General features: G+C 45.8%; 1 protein-coding gene across 4 annotated transcripts in view; it reads left to right on the forward strand.

Moving 5' to 3' along the window:
- The window catches only part of NFATC2 (nuclear factor of activated T-cells 2), an 87,250-nt gene that overhangs the window by 18,163 nt on the left and 50,147 nt on the right, over positions 1–18,940 (forward strand). For all 4 annotated transcript variants that reach the window (XM_025142327.3, XM_417509.7, XM_004947255.5 and 1 more), the window contains exons 4-5: positions 11,539–11,741; positions 13,089–13,261. In XM_025142327.3, coding sequence (XP_024998095.1) covers positions 11,539–11,741; positions 13,089–13,261 — 376 coding nt within the window. The remainder of the gene's footprint in view (positions 1–11,538; positions 11,742–13,088; positions 13,262–18,940) is intronic.

Consider the following 18,940-nt stretch of genomic DNA (forward strand, 5'->3'; position numbering starts at 1 on the left):
AGAAAGGATGAATGAGTTTAAGTGGAGCTCCCTCCTGTATTGGGCTGATTTTTGTACAGGCTCAAAGTTTTCTATCTCTGAGATTGTGCTTGTAGTGCTATAAAAACTCTGGTTCTGGTCTTACTCGTGCTTGTGAGAAGGGAATTCATGCTGCTGAAATCAGCAAACCAAATCCAGGCTGACAGGGATGAGGGTAACCAAATTTGACCTTCCGCTGACGAGCAGATCCATGGAAGGGCTTCTTCACTGTGCAAAGTCTGTGGTAGAGAAATGGCTGAGCAGCTGGACTGTAGCCATCTGGGGCCACATCAGGCTTTCACTCGTTTCCTGCTCATTTCAGGCAGTATTGCTCAGGAAGGAAAGCCAGGCTATTGGTCAGGGTTGCAAGGTATTGGTGTGATACTTCTGGTAACTGCACGGCACCTGTCCAGCTCAGCCACAGCTACAGCTTTCAATAAGCAAAGTTGGGGTGCACCCTACAGCTGTTCCCATCACACTCATGATTTGCTACAGGAAGCCCAGGCCAGGAAAATGCTGAGGCTTTTGCTCAGTTCTAAGCATGTGATCAATACTAGGAATTTCACTGGGTTGATTTGTGCTTGACTTCAAACATATGTTAATTATTACCCTGTAGGCTCAGCCCCTTTTAAAATCAAGCCATAAATTGTTAAATCAATGAATGTGTTTACTTTGGTTGAGCTGGACTTGTGTACACAAACTGGATACTGAAGGGTACAGCATGATAACAAATAGCCATCACATTTGCCATAACTTAATAGATGAGATTCTTTTTAATTTATAAACCTGACAAGCTCATAACCCACCGTGGTGTGTTGGCAGCTCCATGGATGTGTGAACTGTATATGCAATCAGCACTTGGTCATTTCTCAGTTGCTTACAAGCAGTATCATTTACCTTCCCAAGATGTTCCTAACCTCTGGATGTTTATTGCAGCGAATGAGTTTGTTGTCACATGGGTAAATACAAGTGTTTTGTTTCCTTCCTGTAATCAATATCAATCAAAGAGGGATTTGTATTTTCTGTTGGAGACAGGAACTGATATTCTTAGTTTTATCATAATTTGCCATCAAGCTTAAGGATCTCAAACTGTGAAATCAAAGATCCCTGTTAAAGTCTCCCAGGCAGATGTGCCTCCGCACAGCTGTGCCTGCATATGGGGGAAATATGGACAGTTTCTTTAGGAAAGCTTATTATAAACCTGGAAGTATTTGTTGGATCTCTGTTCACTGAAACGTAACAGAGTTCATATGGGTACGGAGCAGTGAGATCGTTGCACCTGTATGGTTTATGACATCTGAAACTCATGAAGGCTAGTAAAATCCAAAGCTTTCATGTCATGAGTTATTTGGCTTCAAGGCTTTTTTCCTTCTTCCCCCTCAGTGCATTTTAACTTTCGTGTTCCTGTCAGGTTCCAATATTACAGCCACAGACAAAATGAAACAGAAGAGATTTCGAGCACTGTGGAAAGTGTGCGTGAATTTCAGGCAACCGATTGCAAGGAAATTGAATTACATTACTTTGCTACAAGTTGTGTCTGCTTTCAGCTGCGGAGCAGAAATGCGGTGTTTGCCTGGGGATGGCAGGGCTGCACTTCTGCGGCCTTCAGACCTTGCACTGAGCCTGGGCGTGCTTTCAAAGCATCATTATTGAGCACCCCAACCGCTCTCGGGTTGCTTGGGGTGTTTTTTTGAGCACTCAGACCCCTCCATGCCAACCTTCTTGAGTCCAGCACTGTCTCTTAAACTTCTGGACCTAAACACCGAGAAGCCAAATGTGCCCTGAGTGCAGAGCCCCACCAGAGTGGTGGTACTGATATAAAGTGTGAACATCCCATTCGTGTTACTGCGTTTTACAACCACTTTTGATAAACTGCTATTCCTCTGTTTTGATTACTTTTTCTGAAATATAATATATTTTTGCTAATTTCCTGTTAAATTAACCCTCTGTGTGGCTCATTATGCAACTGAGCCTTCTGGAGGAAGAAATGCGGGCTAGTTTTTGCAACTTGGTCTTGGTCTGCAATACTTGTTTTTTGAAAACTAATTTTGCATGCAAGTTTCTTCTTTTGGGCACTCTGAAGATACAAAGCAGCAGATCTCATATCCTCCAGGCCTTATCTTGTGGTTTATCTTTCTGATGCTGCTTCCTCCTCTTCACATGTCTAGCCCCGAGAGTTTGTGCTCTGCACTAGTTGTGCACTCTGACTTTGGCGGGAGAAGAGTCTGATTAATCAAACTGACAATTGAGATGGGCTGAGCAGAAGAGGCCATTTGCTTTGTTTACCTGGGGAAGGAAGAGAGAAGGCATTAATCCCGTATAATGTTCACAACATCTAACTTCAGAGATCATCTCGAGACATGGAGAGGTGAAGGCTCCCAGTTCAGTTCTGAATCACTCTATGAAGGAAACTACAGCTTGCTGTCAACTAAAGTGAAACTTGAGCCTCTTAGAGATGTAAACTGAATGCCAACATTTTGCTAGTCTAAGTGTTCCCTGGATGTCACAGCACTGAGAACAGCAAGGAAATCTGGAGTAGCAGGGACAAAGCAGAAGTTTGCAAGCACGTACCTTCTTGCAGGCCCATCCCATTGCTGAAGCAGCAGAGGAGACGTGATTTTCCTTCTTTCCAGCTCTCTTTCACTGAAGTTTGGGGACAGCTGCTGCTTTGTACCCAACTGCTCACATCGAGGCTTAAAAATAAGTGCATTTCTCCTTTGCACATGGGAAAATGTGGCAATAAGAACCTCTGTGCTTCAGGGAGATGGATTTTCAATTCTTCAGCAAAGATGGTGATGAAAAAAAGTGACCTATTTGATAGAATAGACTGGGATTTGATAAGGAAAGGCTGGATATGTATGAGCTTCACCCCATGGTCAAGAAGAGTCTCTGGTCCCTTAAGAGCCATAAAAATTTAGAAAGCTCAGCAGTTCTGTTTTTGTCCAGTTGCTTTGAATTTGAATTGTTTTTGTCCTATTGCTTTGCATGAAGGCAGACTTTTTTCATGATTGAACTGAAGTTATACGTAATTGTGTGATATTTCGGGGAGCTCTAAGGAGAGCCCTTGTCCTTCCTTCAAGGCAGCAGAAAGGGAAAGGAAAAGCTTTAAAGGAAGATGAGCAATTGATTTATGCAAGTGATTACCCATGCACTCTGGATAGTTGGATTTGTGCTTGCTTCATTAGAAATAGTCGCGTTCTGAAGCACTCAGGGTCCTTGTAGGTGGTCAGATAGATAAATGTGTGCTTTACTGCTGCTTTCACCTAAAGCAACTGAGAGTAGTGACAAAGGGCATCAATTTCCGTTGTGCATCTGCCACAGTCTGTAGAGAGGCTGTGATATATTATTTTGTTAAGAATCTGTTTGAGAAACTTGCTTCTAAGTTTTTTTCCCAGCTGCCCATGTGTTTTGGACTTAGCTTGCTGTAAGCAGTCCCTGGGGAGGCTGTGTTTTACACAGCTCTTCAGCACAGTAATTTGAGGTAATTTTCTCAAAGAAGTGTGCCTAACTCTGACATTTTGTTTTTTAATACTATCTTAGCAAAGCCTTCCCCTGATAGATTGCTTCTCTTATTTATCTTTACAAAAGGTTCAAATCCTTCTGAATGAAAACAAGCAAAGAAGCAGTCAGTAACTAATCTGCATTTCCCATTTAGCTTCTCATGCTCTCCCCGCATTATTAAGTTTTTCATCTACAAAGCTGTCATTTTCCACTGCTTGTGTCAGATAATTCAGTCAATTCACAAGACTGCAATTCGCAGAAGTATCCAAGTGCACTTGTTGCTGGGGCTCTGATTTATCAAGGCAGCACCCGGTTCATGGCGCGCAGCCTGACCCGTACAGACAGCCATGGCCACAGCCAGCTTGGGCCAGACCTGGTTGGTGTTCAGGGGCAGCAGGAACCTTTGCAGAGATCAGCTGGTGGTTTATCTGTGGAGGCAGCATCAGAGGATGGGATGGGACCGTGCCCTCGCCTTGTAGCAGCATCGCTGTGGTTTGGGTGCTCACCAGGAAGTGGCAGCCCCACACTTGGGCCCTGCTCTGCTGCAGATGCCAGTGGCATCACACACGTTCCCCAGGCGGCTTTCTTCTGCCTCCTCGGGACCCTCTCCCCAGGTGGGCACAGAGGCAGGCTCCCTGCGACTGCTTCCCCTGCCGCTGAGTGCTGGGATCCAGTAGTTGAGTTGAAGGCAATCAGTTAAACTGAGCAACAAGGCTGAGAGGGAGGAGACTGCCTGGGGTCCGTGCTTCAAGATGGAGCATCCGGGCCACCTCATTCCCCCATTTCCTCCTTGGAGCAGAAGGAACCTCAGGCTGTCTGACACCAGAGCCCCTGCCTGCTGCCAATGCCCTGAAATCACCTGGGAGCTGTAGTTATTTAAAGCTGGTCAGGTCCTCAGCCTCCTCTGAATATCAAAAGGTGTTGGCAGTTCCTCTGACAGAGCCCCAGGAGCAGGAGCCTCCAGCTGGGCAAACCGGGCACAGGGCCTTCAGCTGCAGGGATGTCCATGTCAGCCTGGTTTCAGAGGCTGAGGGGAGGGGTTACCCTGGTATGAGCTTCCATCCCACTGCCACAATGATATCTTCAGTGTGGGTTTGATTGTAACAACACAATGAAGGGCATTACCGAGCGCTGAGCTTTGTGCAGTGCCATGGTGCTGCCCAGGCCTGCAGAGCAGCAGCACAGCCCGCCTTCCCTGGGTGGTCATTTTTAAAACTGTGGTGACTTTCACTGCCTCTTTATTTATTTATTTATTAAAAAGAAACGGTAATTGTGGAGTTGTTAATGGAACACACAGGAGCTGCTTTACAATAACAAATGTATGTTCACTTTCCTTTTATATTTGAATTTTGCCGTATGTGTTTTCTTGTGGTTTCCAAGTCAAAGAAGACTTTGTTTTCTAGCCTAGGCTTCCCGTGGGGCTCTGGCTTGTAAATGTGTGTGACTTCCAACAGTCAACTAATTGTTTTGCTTATTAGTGAAACCAGAACCTTTGATGGAAACTCAAAGCCAAATCACAGCTTGCTATCGTAATTTAGCCTCCCACAAGCGGGGCTGGATGGATCTGTGCTGGGGTACATGGAGGTAGCTGAGTTTGGCCTTCTCTGCCTGTCCCCCTGCTCAGGGAAGGGGAAGTCAGAGCTCTGGGATGAAGCTGGGTGCTGGTGCTTGCACTTCCGTAGCATTTGGCCTCTGTGGGCTGCACTGGCCGCGTGCAGCAGAGCTGGCTCGTGCTGTGCCATGCTTCTGTGTGCTCTCGTTGCCTTTACTTCCTTCTTGTAGCAAAGGGAAGCCTCGCACAGGCTCCTGGCTGCTGTTGGACCTTGGGGGTTCTGCCCCCAAATCACCGTGTATGACACATGGTCTGTGTGTTTCATGCCTGATTTACCTGCAGGATTACTGAGCTTGTTCGCACAACTGTGGTGATTGTACGAGCGCTGAGCTGTTGGTTCGTGCATCCATTTGCTGTGGTAACGTGTGCTATTGCGGGGACTGATGTGCAATTCTGAGAATGCAGACCTTGGTTTTAGATGAGTCTGGGAAATTCTCTTCAAAATGAATATCCCATCAAATGCAAGGGCGGATGAGTTGGTACACTCACACTGTCCTGGTATGTACTGGTAGCATGACTGTACCTTGGGATCAATCTGAAAGTTCACTGGAGCCAACGAGGAAATGAAAGTTCTAGATAATTCAGAGGTAGGGTAGGAAAACATGGATGAGCCTGAAACTGGCTTTTGTTAAGGTGTGGAACTGGACTGAATAATAGGGAATGTCAAATACGGTACTTAACAAACCAAAATTAGAGGAAGAGCTGACTTATGCATTTGTAAAACAAATGCAAGAAGAGAACTGCTTGATATTAGGGAGAGCGATTAGCTACTGAGGAAATTTACCAGAATATGAACTACATTCTCTGTTGCTTACAGTCATTAAGCTGGGTCTGTTTGTCCCAGTGAAAGGGATGCTGTCCCTCATGCAGGAGGTGATGTGCTGAGTGAGGGGTAGTGAAACTGAGGCACAGCGAAGCAACAACCTGCCTGTGTTACAGAGCGTGGCCGGTGTCAAGGCAGTGAGGAACTAAAGCCTGCTTTGACCCTCAGTTGCTTCCTTCTGTCTTCTCTGCCCTGGACTTCTATTTTAACCCCTGGTAAAAGCTAATAAGCTCAGTTACATACTGGGAGCCTGGCTCTCATTTATGGTGAGGTTGAGCACAAATGAGATTCAATCCTTGCAAATTTCCTTATGGTTTCTGTTCTTTTGCTGTGTCCCAAGTACATCAAATTGAACAGAAATGTGACAAGTTTCAACTTTGTTGCTCAATGTCAGCTCTGATGAAAGCAGACAAGCAAGCTGCTACATGGTATGGTGTCTGGAGGAGGTCTTTTGTTAATTACTGACAGCTCTTGGTATGGCGCTCACCCTGAGACAATACACTTTTCCATCTTGGTTAGAATGTTGTTGAATAAAGGCTTCCCTAAAAAATACTTGGAAGTGTTGCAGCCAGAGAGTATTAATGATGGGAATTAACGATCAAATCCAGAACACAAAGTTCCTTCAGCCACAAGAAGTGACCAAGCACTGCAGAAGAGCTGTGGCAAGCAGGGTCTGTTCAGACAAGCACATCTGCCTCTGCTCTGCTGCACGTTGTCCTAAGATGCTTGCTGGCATGGAAGGTGGCCTCCAGGCAGACGAAGTGTGAGCGGGGAAATCATTGGCGGTGTCGGATCCCTCGGGGCAGAGGCTTAGCTCTGCAGCCTCTGGCTGCTCCAAGAGGAAGGTGGGAGGTGGGGGAGCGGCTCCTCAGGCAGCGGCGCTGAGCCTGCATGCTGCCCTGTGTGCGCCGAGGGGCGATCCTGAGAGTGCTTTCTTATCTTCTCGTGTACAGCAGGAAAAGGGAAGCAGTAGGAGGAAGCGATTTCTCACGCGGCTTTCTATTTGCTTCTAATTAAGCGCTGCCAGTTGAGCTCTGTTTTCCCACTTTCCACCAATGCCTGATGGTGGCCCCTCTGAATCATCATGGCCACACACATGCACACCCCTTTCAGAGGGAAGCTGAAATGACTTCCATTAGGAGATAGCAAGTAGCATGCAGTAGTTCATAGGCTGAGCCTTGTTACGGTGAGCTGGAACAAGCAGAAGAGTTGATTTATTTCAAACCAATTAATTCACTAGACTCGATGTCGTTATTCCCCAATTTTACACTCTCCTCCTGGCAGTAGCTTGTGTTGTCTAGACAGGAAGATGTGCAAAATCATCTTTAAAGATGTGTAGCTTTATATCCCCCAGGGGAGAAAGGCCTCAATTCTTCACAAGCAAAGCTCTGTTCAGATGAGTGGGAAACAAATTATTCCCTTCTACTCTCAAAGGCCATCAGTGTCTGTATCACACAGCCTGCATCAAACAGGTCCTCAAAGGGCTCTCCGGAGGTGCCTTTAAGACTTGCAGGTGCTCCTGCTGCTGTCTGGCAAAGCCCATCGCTGTTTGCTTGCAGACCAGGTATTTGGCTTGTAGGTGTGCTACTTGAAGTCCTGGAGAATGAAAAAAGCAAATGCAGAAACTTTCAATACAGCAGAAACCAAGATCTTGTAGCTGCTGAGCATTGTTAGCGCTCACTGCAGAGAGGCTGGCAACCCCTGTAGCAACATACAGCGTGGCAGGGATGAGTTCTCACTGTGCTTGCCGCCTGTGGGGCCTGGCACGTCACTGCTCCGTGCTGCTTTGGATTCCCCGTTTAAGAACAGTTATCTCCCTGTCTGCTCTTCCTACTTCCTGAAAATAATACAGTTTTATGTAAACTGCAGTAATATTTAAATTCAAGTAAATACGTGCAATATTCAAAAATCTGAGTTCCAAAGGAGGCTTCTCTGAATTCCCTCTTCGTATGCACGTGTTGTACCTGTGGCCGACCACCTACAGCATCCTTGAGGAATTCACCTTTCTGACTGCTGTCCATGTATCGCTCCATTCCCAGATAGAGTAACCGAGCAGTGCTGCAGGCTTTGCTTTGCAAAGAGATTTGCTGTTTACACGGTGCTGCAGAGGTGAACCTGTGTTTTTAAATCACCGCAGCCAGAGGTGATACAGACTGTGCAGCTGCAGGGATTGATTCATCTGAACGCTGTGAGTTAGGGATTTAGACTTGAATTTCAAACTTCCTCTGTGAGCATTAGGTATTCAGGTCTGCCTCCTCCTTTTATAAGATCCACGTTTTGAAATAATTCAGGAAAAATAATGCCTTCCCTCATGTGCCCAATGCGTGGTCTCAGTGGCTGCAGCTGCCAGGGCTACCTCAGAAATTGTGCTTGAGTGGGTGACTGGGCTGCCCGTGCACAGCTGCTAGTGGCACATCTGCTTGTGTTTTGCATGTGGAGTTGCGTGCTGTTCTGAAAATGACAATTAACTACCCCTTCTCCCACATTTGACTGCTATTGATCTATGGATGGAGTGCAGAATGGATGTATTTTGTTTATGCGGAGGTGAGCTGATGATTTTAATCACACCACAAATTTCCATTTTGTTTAGAAATCCAATCGTAACAGCAAAAGCCCAACAAGAAAAGTCTCCTTGTTTTCTGAATGATGTTATTTGTTTATCTGCAGAAGTGCTTTGCATTTCCTTGGGTCACAGACCAGCCCATGTCTGGCCATGTTAATATTACAAGAGTTATGCAAAAGTAAAGTTTAAGAAAAATCTTTCAACTGAAAGAAATAGGATCTTAAAATCCCAAAATAGAGTATGGAAAGGTACACATCATGTCTGGCTTCTCTTTCCCCTTGTGGCAAATGTGACTCAAATAAGTTGGTTTTTTTCCAGCTCGATCTGTATACAGTTTGGGGGAGTTTTATTGTGAATAGCTCACCTTATAATACACAAACATATTTCCTTCCAGAGTTCTCTATTCATAAATCTTTCTCTTTCTCACTCTCTCAAAACTGAAATCCAGATTTTTTTTTTCATTACTGCAAGAAGTGAGAAAGGCAGTAAGAAAGGCAGCACCTTCGTGCAGGGGCTCCTCTGCCCTCGTCCCTGGTGTGCTCCTACTCCACCTGAGCAGCGAAGCATCGCGCCCTGCCCTTGGGCAGCTGCAGCTCTGCGGTGCCAGCTGTGCTCTGCCCTTCGAGGGATGAGCAGAGGAGTGGGACCAGAAAATCCTGAGGCGTTAGAGGTGCTTGGTTGTTGGTAAGAGAGGAAAAATGAACTTCACAGTTACTATTTAGAAACTTCACTTCTCCAGAGGGTTCTTTGAGAGCCTCTTTTGCCCCCTCTTTGTGCATGTAGACAGGTGTACACCTACATATATGTGTGTTATTAGAAGACCAGGAATAGTTTTATCTTGGGAACATGCTCTATATGTGAGCAAAACCACCAGTTACAATTAATTTTCAAGGTGGTCAGTATTAAAAGCTGTGTATGGAACCAGTTCTGCTACAGCTGCTTCTGACCGCGCTCACCTGGGGCAGATTTTCCTTTGTGTTTGTTACCTGTTTTCCTCTGTTCCAGACTCCCAGTGATAGCTCTGGGGTTTTGCTCAGCCAGTTCATAGGTGGAGCAAATGCTGCGTTGCTGTTGCTGTAGCCATTCTCCAGCCCAAGGCATCCTTTCATCATCCTAGCTGGGTCCACAAAGATCTGTGTTGTCAGGCATGATGATAACTGTGCTCGGTACTTAAGAAACTCCTCTCTTCTCCCTCTCCTCTTGTAAAGACAAGGTGGCTTTTTGTCATACAGCGGCTTTTTGCTGAAGGCCAGGAAATCCTGGATTTTGAAAGTGCCATGCTTAGGCTGCATTTCAGTATTGCTCCTGAAGGACTTGAGCTTAGTGGGCCTCCTCATGGGTAAGCAGGGAATGATTCGCGCACTCAGGTCTGTTCCCAGTAGATCTGTCGTCCAGATCTCTGTTGCCTTTAGTCGTCTTTTGCCTCACTCTGCCTCTTTCTGAACCTCCTCATGGCTGCCATCATATTTAGCACGTTCTAGTCAGCATTGCTCCTCCTGTACCAACAACCCTTGTGCTTGGAGCCCAACTCTGCTCCTCCTGTGCCTTGCTGCCAACTGGCATGTTGGCACAGAGCCTCGGACCTTAAATTCCCTCCTAAGGACTTAGCAGAGCACTTGCGTGAGTGAGTTATTGTAGATGTCTGGGCTGGGTTCTGAGGTTCTTCCATGCATGACCCGTACTTAAGTCTGCTAGCTTCAATGGAGCTTTGGGCTGTAAGGTCTCTGGGGCACGGACATCATCTTTGTGTGCCTTGCAAATATGTGCTAGATGAGTAATGATAGCTTAGCAGAGTGAGTGTCGCTTTACATTTGCCATACTGAAGGAAGGTTGCCAGGATTGCATTGATGCTGCATGTGGTCCCCTTCCGGGAGGGGATTAATCCTTCTGTGCAAAGATACCTCCTGCTGACTGCTGAAAAGGAAAAGAAAAAAAGAAAAAAAATAATAAAAATTTGGCCATGATTGCCACAAGCTTAATCGTCCTTTTTGTGATCTCCTAGTACTATTTGCTTTGCACGGCTTCATCAAGCTTTTGTATGTGGACGGAATAATTGAAAACAAATTTGGTGTGTCTCAGACTATAACGTTCCCTTTCAGCTAGATCACTGGCTATGTGGTAGATAAATGTCTGTTTTTCATTTTTGGTTATGTGAGAAATTTAGGATGATTTGATTTGTAATTTTGAATGTTAATGAAGATGATGATATTTCTTTGTCTTTGGGCTTATGAAGAAATTCTGGCTTTCTTGCTTCTCTTGCAGCAAATACTGCTTAGGGACATGTTGTTTATTATAGAAGGGTCTGTTTATATCTTTGAACTGTAGAGGGCCTTACCTCTAATTCAGCCAAGTCCTCACTGTGTCACAAAACAAAAGGATCATCTCTACCTGTACAGTTTAAGGCAAAAGGAGTGGCTGAAGGTGAACCAGTAAGTGGGGAAAGGATGAATTTCAGTGAGCAGGGACTCAATCCCACATCAGTGAGTTTGGAAGAACAAGCACATATATTCTTTTAAGACTAGGAATTTTGCAGACCGAGAGCTTTGTAGGGTGGAGATGTAGATGTAAAAAGGGAACATCCTCCCTGGGGGAAGAAATGGTGGGCAGAAAATACAGTGCTGTGAGCAGACAGTGTATGTGAGCGCAGTGAGACAGTGGGTGCAGCACTGCAGCAGTGGTGACGGTGACGTGAAAGACAAGCCACATTCCTGATGGCCATGCAGATTTTTATGAGTGCAACTTGCAGGCTCCTGTTCACCACTGGTGAAAATGCATAGCTTATGATGCTGACTAAGTCAGAAAATACAGTGTTTTGTAGCTGAGAATTTACTCTATCAAGTAGCGTTACGGTGCTCTTTGTAGCTGCTGTAGTTTCCATGGAAATCAATAGGAGGCATTACTTTTGGAGAGGCTCACTTTCCGATCTCCGTATCTGTGAGCATCTCGGTACCTCTGCTTCGTTTCCTGAAATGAGGCTATTGCAAGCTCTGGGTGTGATAACAGATTTTAATGTCTTGCCAGCTTCACGGTTACATGGAGAACAAACCCTTGGGTCTTCAGATCTTCATTGGGACAGCAGACGAACGGATACTCAAACCTCATGCTTTCTATCAAGTCCATCGCATTACGGGCAAAACTGTCACCACCACCAGCTATGAAAAAATTATTGGCAACACCAAAGTTTTAGAGATCCCGCTGGAACCCAAAAACAACATGAAAGCAACGTAAGCATATTTCTTTTTGTTAGCAAAGTTGTGGATGTTAAGTTCTTCCTCCCATGGAAAGCAGGAGCTCAAATGGATAAACATGTCTGTCCTGGAAGGACTTCCCTTTCCAGAGCCTTTGGATGATACATGAATGTAAGGCCCTTTTACAAAAGCTTCAGCAGGCAGTTACAAGTACCTGGGAGAAAGCTGCTCACAGAGTTATCATTCATCAGCTAAGCACGCACGTGTTTTTGCTATTTGCCCCAGTTGCTGCAGTAGCTGTATGGTACTTGCCTGTTGTATCCAAAGTCAGAATGGTTCGGTATGGTGCTGAGGAAAACGAGACTCAGATCTCAAGTCCTTATGCCACAGGGATGTGAACAAGGAGCGGTGGACAGAGGAGGAAAAGCATACATTTCATTTTACAACAGTTAATGGAATAGAAAACATCTCTCCTGAACTCAGCCAAGTGCTCTGGCCATAAAATTGCACTCTCCTGTTGTAATAGGTTACCAGAAAAGCAAGTACAGGCACATCTTTTCTGTATTATTCCTTGCAGTTTTATGGAGGCAGAGGGATGAAGTGGGCACCAGTCTGAAACTTTGGGCTTGAATGTGTGCCAGACTGCATGAAAGTGATTGCTCTGCAGAGGGAAGAGCTGTATCTCCATCCTTCAGAGGATACTGACAAACTTGGCAGAGAGGCTTTGTTTTTAAGCCCCCCTGCATCATCGCAAAATCCACATTCTTTCTGGATATATCTTCTTTTTAATAGAATATATACCTAATTTCTCCCTTTCCTCCAAGCCTCTCCTTCCCTCTGCACCCAAAGAAGTAAATAAAAGCCCGCATTTTAAATTTAAGCAGCCAAGTGCTAAATGGAACATGACTGTCTCTTCCTAACAAGTAACCCTGGGATAATAAACCCCCTGCAAATAAGCAATGGTGAGGGGGTAGGAAACTGAGATGGATTTATCCTCCCAAAATGTGATTTTCATTCATATGGAATGTGTGGTATCCTTCAAATGGATACAAATACATGTTGGCAGTGCCCCTTAATATCAGCACTCCCTGCACCCTCTGAGCTGAAGAACTTAGATCCTGTAACAATGTATTGGCACTTCCTCTTGCCTGAGCCCTGCTGTAAGTGGGCAAGTTTGCCATGCTACACAGGGCTTATTAGAAGTCAGCCTGCGCATAAACACGCAGTGTGAAGCAGCAGCGCTGGGTACAGCAGCCCTCACCCCCTCATCGCCCCCCCTGCTCCGGTCAGCCTTCCTCTGTGCAGGGCTGTGGTGAATGGGAGCAGAGGAGTGTTCTCTTTTACCGGGTTGTGCCTGCTCTAAACAGCCTGTATGTTTGGCAGTATTGACTGTGCGGGGATTTTGAAGCTGAGGAATGCGGACATCGAGCTGCGTAAAGGCGAGACAGACATCGGCAGGAAGAACACCCGCGTCCGGCTCGTCTTCCGCGTGCACATCCCTGAGTCCAGCGGCCGCATCATCTCTCTGCAGGCAGCATCAAACCCCATCGAGTGCTGTAAGTACCCCTGAGATCTGCCGGGAGCCAGCGTGGATGTGCGGAGGGGGTCATGTATACATCCTGCTGTTTGTGCAGGAGTGTGCGTGCTCTGAGGAATGGCCTTTAGAGTGAAGGTGCAGCCAGAAGTCGTTATCTGCAGGCTGGTGGTTGGAGGCTTGGAATCCAGACCTGGGTTGTGTCCCAGCTCTGGGATGGGAGCACAAATGAAATGGAGAGCAGGTTGGGCTTGAGGCTTGGGTCTGTCCTGGTTGTTGTCTTTTCTAGGTGATAGTGCTGCTGAGGTGTGTGCTGCTCGGTAGGCTGCAGTTGCAGCAGGGAAAGCCCAGGCTATTCTGGTATTCCCCGGAGAGACAGAAGAAAACTCACAGTTTTGATTTCTAGGGGCATATTCTATAAGTGTGTAAGCTGAGAAACCTGCACCTCCCACTTGTTTTAACGTACTGGATCCTGAGAAAGAGAGGCCTCCAGCGAGGTGCCCCCAGGTTCACAGTCATTTCTGGAAGGGCTCCACCCACTCTGCTGGTTTACATGCATCCTGTGATGCTTTTTGTTGGTAAATGGTGTATTTTCTGAGGTTTGGGGATTTCACAAATACAAAATGAACAGTTTTCCTCTTCCTTTGCTGAGTGACTCACCCCTTTAGCAGAACCTGCCTTGCCATAAGTCATGTTAAAGTCATTGAAGAGTTCCTCATGTGCATTTTATTTATCTATCGAGGTGCAGGAGTACTTAAATAACAGCTACTTATAACAGGACAGGAGACAACTTTGGATGGAAAATCAAGACCAACTGTAATAAGTGAATCATTGGAAAAAACCAACAACAAACCAGTAGAAATGAATGTTAATAGGTGAGGCTAAGGAGATAATGGTGGATATGTACATTCTCCTGGCAATTTTTATGAGAGAATACCAACTATCAGAGTGTTTTACCATCAGAGAGAAGTTTCTGGACACCATGATGGGAGTGGAGAGCAGTGAGAGTGACTACCAGCTGTCTCCAGGGGAAACAGGATTCTCTATGTGACAGAGTGAGCTGGGCAGTTCTAAGACCCTTCCACAAATACACGCTGTATTTGTGCCCATCACTGATGAGCATTCAAGCAGAAATCCAGTCATGGTTTACAGAATCAGATCATAGTTTCTGAATCATACGTGCACACCTAATTTGCCTGTGCAGTGACTATTTGCACCAGCTGGTTTAAGATGTCTAGGCATTCATTCTGAGATGCGCTTGCTTAGATGAGTCCTAGAGGCATAAAAAAGCCAAGAGTGAAGATACTATTCAAGTGGCCTATTTATAGGTCTATTATAATTAAATAATAGATCTATTATAATTAGATTGAACATAAGAAATGTTAGTTAGGCAGACAGGAGAGCACATACGAGAAATGTGTTTTCCTGAACTTGTGGAAATAGAGGTGAAGTGATCTGGAGAAGTAAGCCTCTTCTGTTTAGAGTGTGCGTTACATATTTACAGGGTTTTTGCATTTAAGTAGCACTTCCTGATCGCAGCCCAGTTCTGGGAAAATGGTTAAAACCATGAGTTGGTTCAGCCAGCGCTACTAACACAGGCTAAATCACGCCAGAGATGGCAGTCGAAGTTTCTCACAGCCTGCTCGTGTCGCAGTGCTCAGATAAGCTCAGACAACCTGACAAACTGTGGCACAGCAGGAGCACTCTGGGGCTCCACGGTGTTTCCTCCTTATATCCCAGTTTCCTCCTTTCCGTTTCTCTTTTCCACCACTCTTTGCTTTTTGTTTTTTTGACACGGCCACTTGGGAGCCCTTCTCCCCATGGCGTGTCCTGGAAGATCTCTTCTGTCTGGTAGCTGTTAATGATGTCTCACCGGGAAAGCCTCAGTAAGTAGCAGCTTTAGGATAGATAACTGCTGTTTCCCCAGCAGTGGGGCTCCCCGGAGAGCGCTGTTGCTACCAACAGAACATCTGAGTGCTCTCCTCAGCAGGAGCCGATCCCGGCTAAAAATCTCCCACCGGTGTCAGCAGATCATTAGCTGCAATGAAGCAAGAACTGTGAAGTATCTGCTTTTCTAGGGGGCGATTTGGTTCTGCCTCATCTGTGTCACATTCAGCACTTGACAGGCTTTAGGAGGGGATTTCACAGGTTCAAAGAACCATCCGGAGCAAGTTACTCCCCAGGCAGCTGTGTGGGAGGAACACAGAGGTGCTATGTTGTTAAATGATCAGTTATGCCTCGAAATGGACCTCGGATCCAGACATGCCTGCACATTCAGCAGCTTGCAGAGGTCTTATCCTTTTGCCTGTTGATTTGTTCTGTAATCTCTGAGGAGGCAAAGGCATCTGAAAGCCCTCTGATAATTGTAACAGGCTATCACTTAGGTAGGGATAAAAAAAAAAAAGCTGCTGTCTCGGAGGTATGGCACTGGAAGGATGAGAAAAATCTCTTCTGATCGTTGCTCCACTCTGACCTCACATCTGAGCCAAAGGATGAGTCCTCATCTCTGAAAGTATTGCGAATATAATTAGAACGAAGCCCTTCTCAGTTACAGTCTTTTGCTGCCAAAGTGCAGTATTGTCATCATCACCGCAGCACATCTGAGATCAGAGCAGCTATCACAGAGCTGGGAACACAGCTGCTGTCACACAAGGGGGTGAAATCTCAGCCATGAAGAGTGCTGCAGTTAACTTAGCCCTGCGTGTGCAGCCATAACAACAAGAAGGCACACAGTAAATTGCCCCTGGAGAATTTTGGTGCTTGCAGACCTGGTTGTTATTTTCAAACCATTCCAACAACATCTATCATTTCAGTTCTGTTTGTTTCCTTTGATACGCTGCTCCCTATGAGCTGAAGCTCGTTTCTTGGTGAGTGGTTGATCACTGGAGTCGTATCTCTGCTCCTTGGCTGAGATATCCGTGGGGTGCGGAAGGAGCAGCATTGCAGGCATTTCAGAGCAGCTACAAAAGCACCTGTGAGAGACTGCCTGGTTTCCTTCATGCTGCTGATAATGGAAAATTGCTTAATGCAAATGTCTGTGAGATGTGAATGTAAGGGTAGGAGTCCCACTCACACTGACACAGATTTCATTCTTGTGGATAGTGGTTAAAGCTGCCCAAAGTGTCTCAGTTCTTGTTTCATATAATCTGCATTTGCTGAAACTAAGCTGTGCTCACAGATCCCTTAAAATGCAAATGATGACACTTGGCACGAGAGAGAGAAAAGTTCTAAAACCTTGTTCTTATAATAGATGTTCCACGGTGGCAAAAACAAAACAAACAAAACTTATTACTGAAGAACAGTGTGTCCATCTAAGGAATTTAAAACAGTTTCTATTATTGACAGTATTTTGTTCCACTAAATCGGGTCAAATATCTTATTTCCCTTCAATCCATTTCCCTGGAAGTTTCCTTTATTTTTCTCTCCTTCTAGTAGATTTTCCCATATTAGACAATCTGAGCCTATGGTATTTGACACATTAATAACTGCAGAGGAAAGAGCAAGTCATTTGAAAGAATGCTGTCCTGGCAGAGCGGCGAGCGCTTTTCCTCGGCCGCGGGTTGTGCTGGCTGGAATGCAATGGCAGGCAAGAAGGAGCCCTGCTTTATTGAGACAAAAGCATAGAAGCAAATGGTCTCTTTGCACCTGAGGGATACTCATCTGCAACTTTAACCAGAAATGTGATTGCTGTGAGAGTAGCATGGTTTCCAGTTGAATTCAGGGAATTTCCCCCATTCACTTCAGTTTCAAGGCAGTCGTGCAGTTCTCCATAATGCAGCTCACGCAAGAACTGCTGCTTTTCCCAAAGTGAAATTTGGCTCTCTCCTAATTTAAAAATCAGAATGTAACAGTTCTGACATCTTCTGCCACTTTCAGTGTGTAGTCAGAAGATTTTAATCTGGAAAATCTGAGTCAGAAGGAGAATGCCCACCCTTTTTGCAGGCTGCAAGCCTTGCTGCGGGGGTGAACTCCAGTTTATTTTATGCCTTTGCAGTACTGCTGCTGGTAAAAGTAAGCGACCCAGCCTATTATGCAGACCATGGATTTCTGAGCATAATTTAAGCTCAGCAGATCTCCTCCACAAGGGATTAAAGGGAAATGCTGTGCATACCCGCAGAGATGATCGACAGAGAAGTGAACCGAGGCCATGGTTTTCCTGTCATTAATCACATGCTGGTTTGTTGAGTTGGCTGCAGTTCATAGAAAGTATCATACTTATCTGACACCGCTGCCATCAGTGCTTGTCACTCCTTCACATGGGCATCATAAAATAAATTATGTGCAGAGAAGGAGGTGGAGAAAAGTCCTCTATTCTTGGCGCTTCTTTTATTGGATGGCTCTGTACAAACTGCTATTAAGTCCTGCTGGTAACAAGTTGGAAACTGTTGTCATCCCATACTGGGTTCTTCTTTTGATAGCATTTAGGACACATTTCAAGGCTTCACATCTCAATGGTTGGGAATCTGCTTTATTTACTTGGTTCTCACTTAAGCCTTCTGCTACCCCATGCTCTTACCAGGAGGTAAATCCTCCCACCCCGCTGTGCTTGGTCCTTTCCCAGCTCCCACAGTGCAGCTCCCAGCCTTCACCTCTCTGCCCACCCAGAGAGCTCAGGGTGCTTCAGTGTGTGACGAATGGGATCAAAGTCTCTCAGGACATTAATGTATCGGATAAGCAGCAGGCACAGGAGCGCTGCTCCTATCAATCTTCACACAGGCAAGCAGTTTGCAATAAATAAACACAGTGTGACAGGAGGAAAGAGATATTTACTTTGGCTCATTAAGGTTTGCACTGAGGTGGAAGAATTAATCCCACAACAAATTACGCTGCTGCTAAGGCACTGCTGTTGCTTCTAGGGTTTAGGATTTTTTTTTTTCTTTTTTTAGCATCAGACAAGCAACTCTCCTTGCCCTTCTCCAACCCAACAGGAACTGGTGGCTTGAGCCAAGAGCCTTTGGGGGTTTGAAAAGTGTTGGGGTTGGTGATTCATGGTGTGGGTGTGAAGGCTTCCAGCAAGCTGGGGTGAGCTGGAGCTGTTGGGGATGTGGCGGGAGCAGGAGGTCCCAAAGAGAGACCTGGACATTTGGACTGGGACAACTGTTGTGCTGGGGGTGCAGGTCTGGAGTCCTCCTCTTTCAGTATCTCAATTTTAGTTTACTTGGCTTGTGATGACAGTTAGAGGTAATGCCTGCTTTGTCCTCAGTGAATTGTGGGTGGTCCTCAGTCCTGCTTTTGATTACCCAGAATAAGATCCCTTTTGAACTGTGCTCAACTATAGGATCAGATATAGAGACAGCAGGGCAGTTTAAACTCTGGATCCGGAGTTGCGGCAGGTGTCAGCAAGATAGCACGGAGCAGCTATTCTTTGGCCTCTACTACACAAAAATTTGCATGGAAGCCTTCAGCCACTCTGCAGAATAAGGCATTGAGAAACTGCATTGATAGAAAGGCTATGGAGTGTCTGCCCTGCAAGCAATTGTCAGACCTGCGCTGCTCTGTGCAGAGTTCACAAGCCTGTTCCTCCCCAGAAGCAGATCACACCGGTGTTTTCGCTTTGCCTACATTCCCTGATCCAGCCCTCACTCTCATCGCTCATGCAGAAGAGAGATTGCCTAGACAGTTCCTCTCTGGAGGCTGTTAAGATACATTTAACTTCAGTTAAGACTCCTCGTAAAACGAGTCAGCATTTGGGCAAGACAAG

Source organism: Gallus gallus, chromosome 20, assembly GCF_016699485.2.
Source record: "Gallus gallus isolate bGalGal1 chromosome 20, bGalGal1.mat.broiler.GRCg7b, whole genome shotgun sequence".
In the NCBI taxonomy this organism is placed as follows: Eukaryota; Metazoa; Chordata; class Aves; order Galliformes; family Phasianidae; genus Gallus; species Gallus gallus.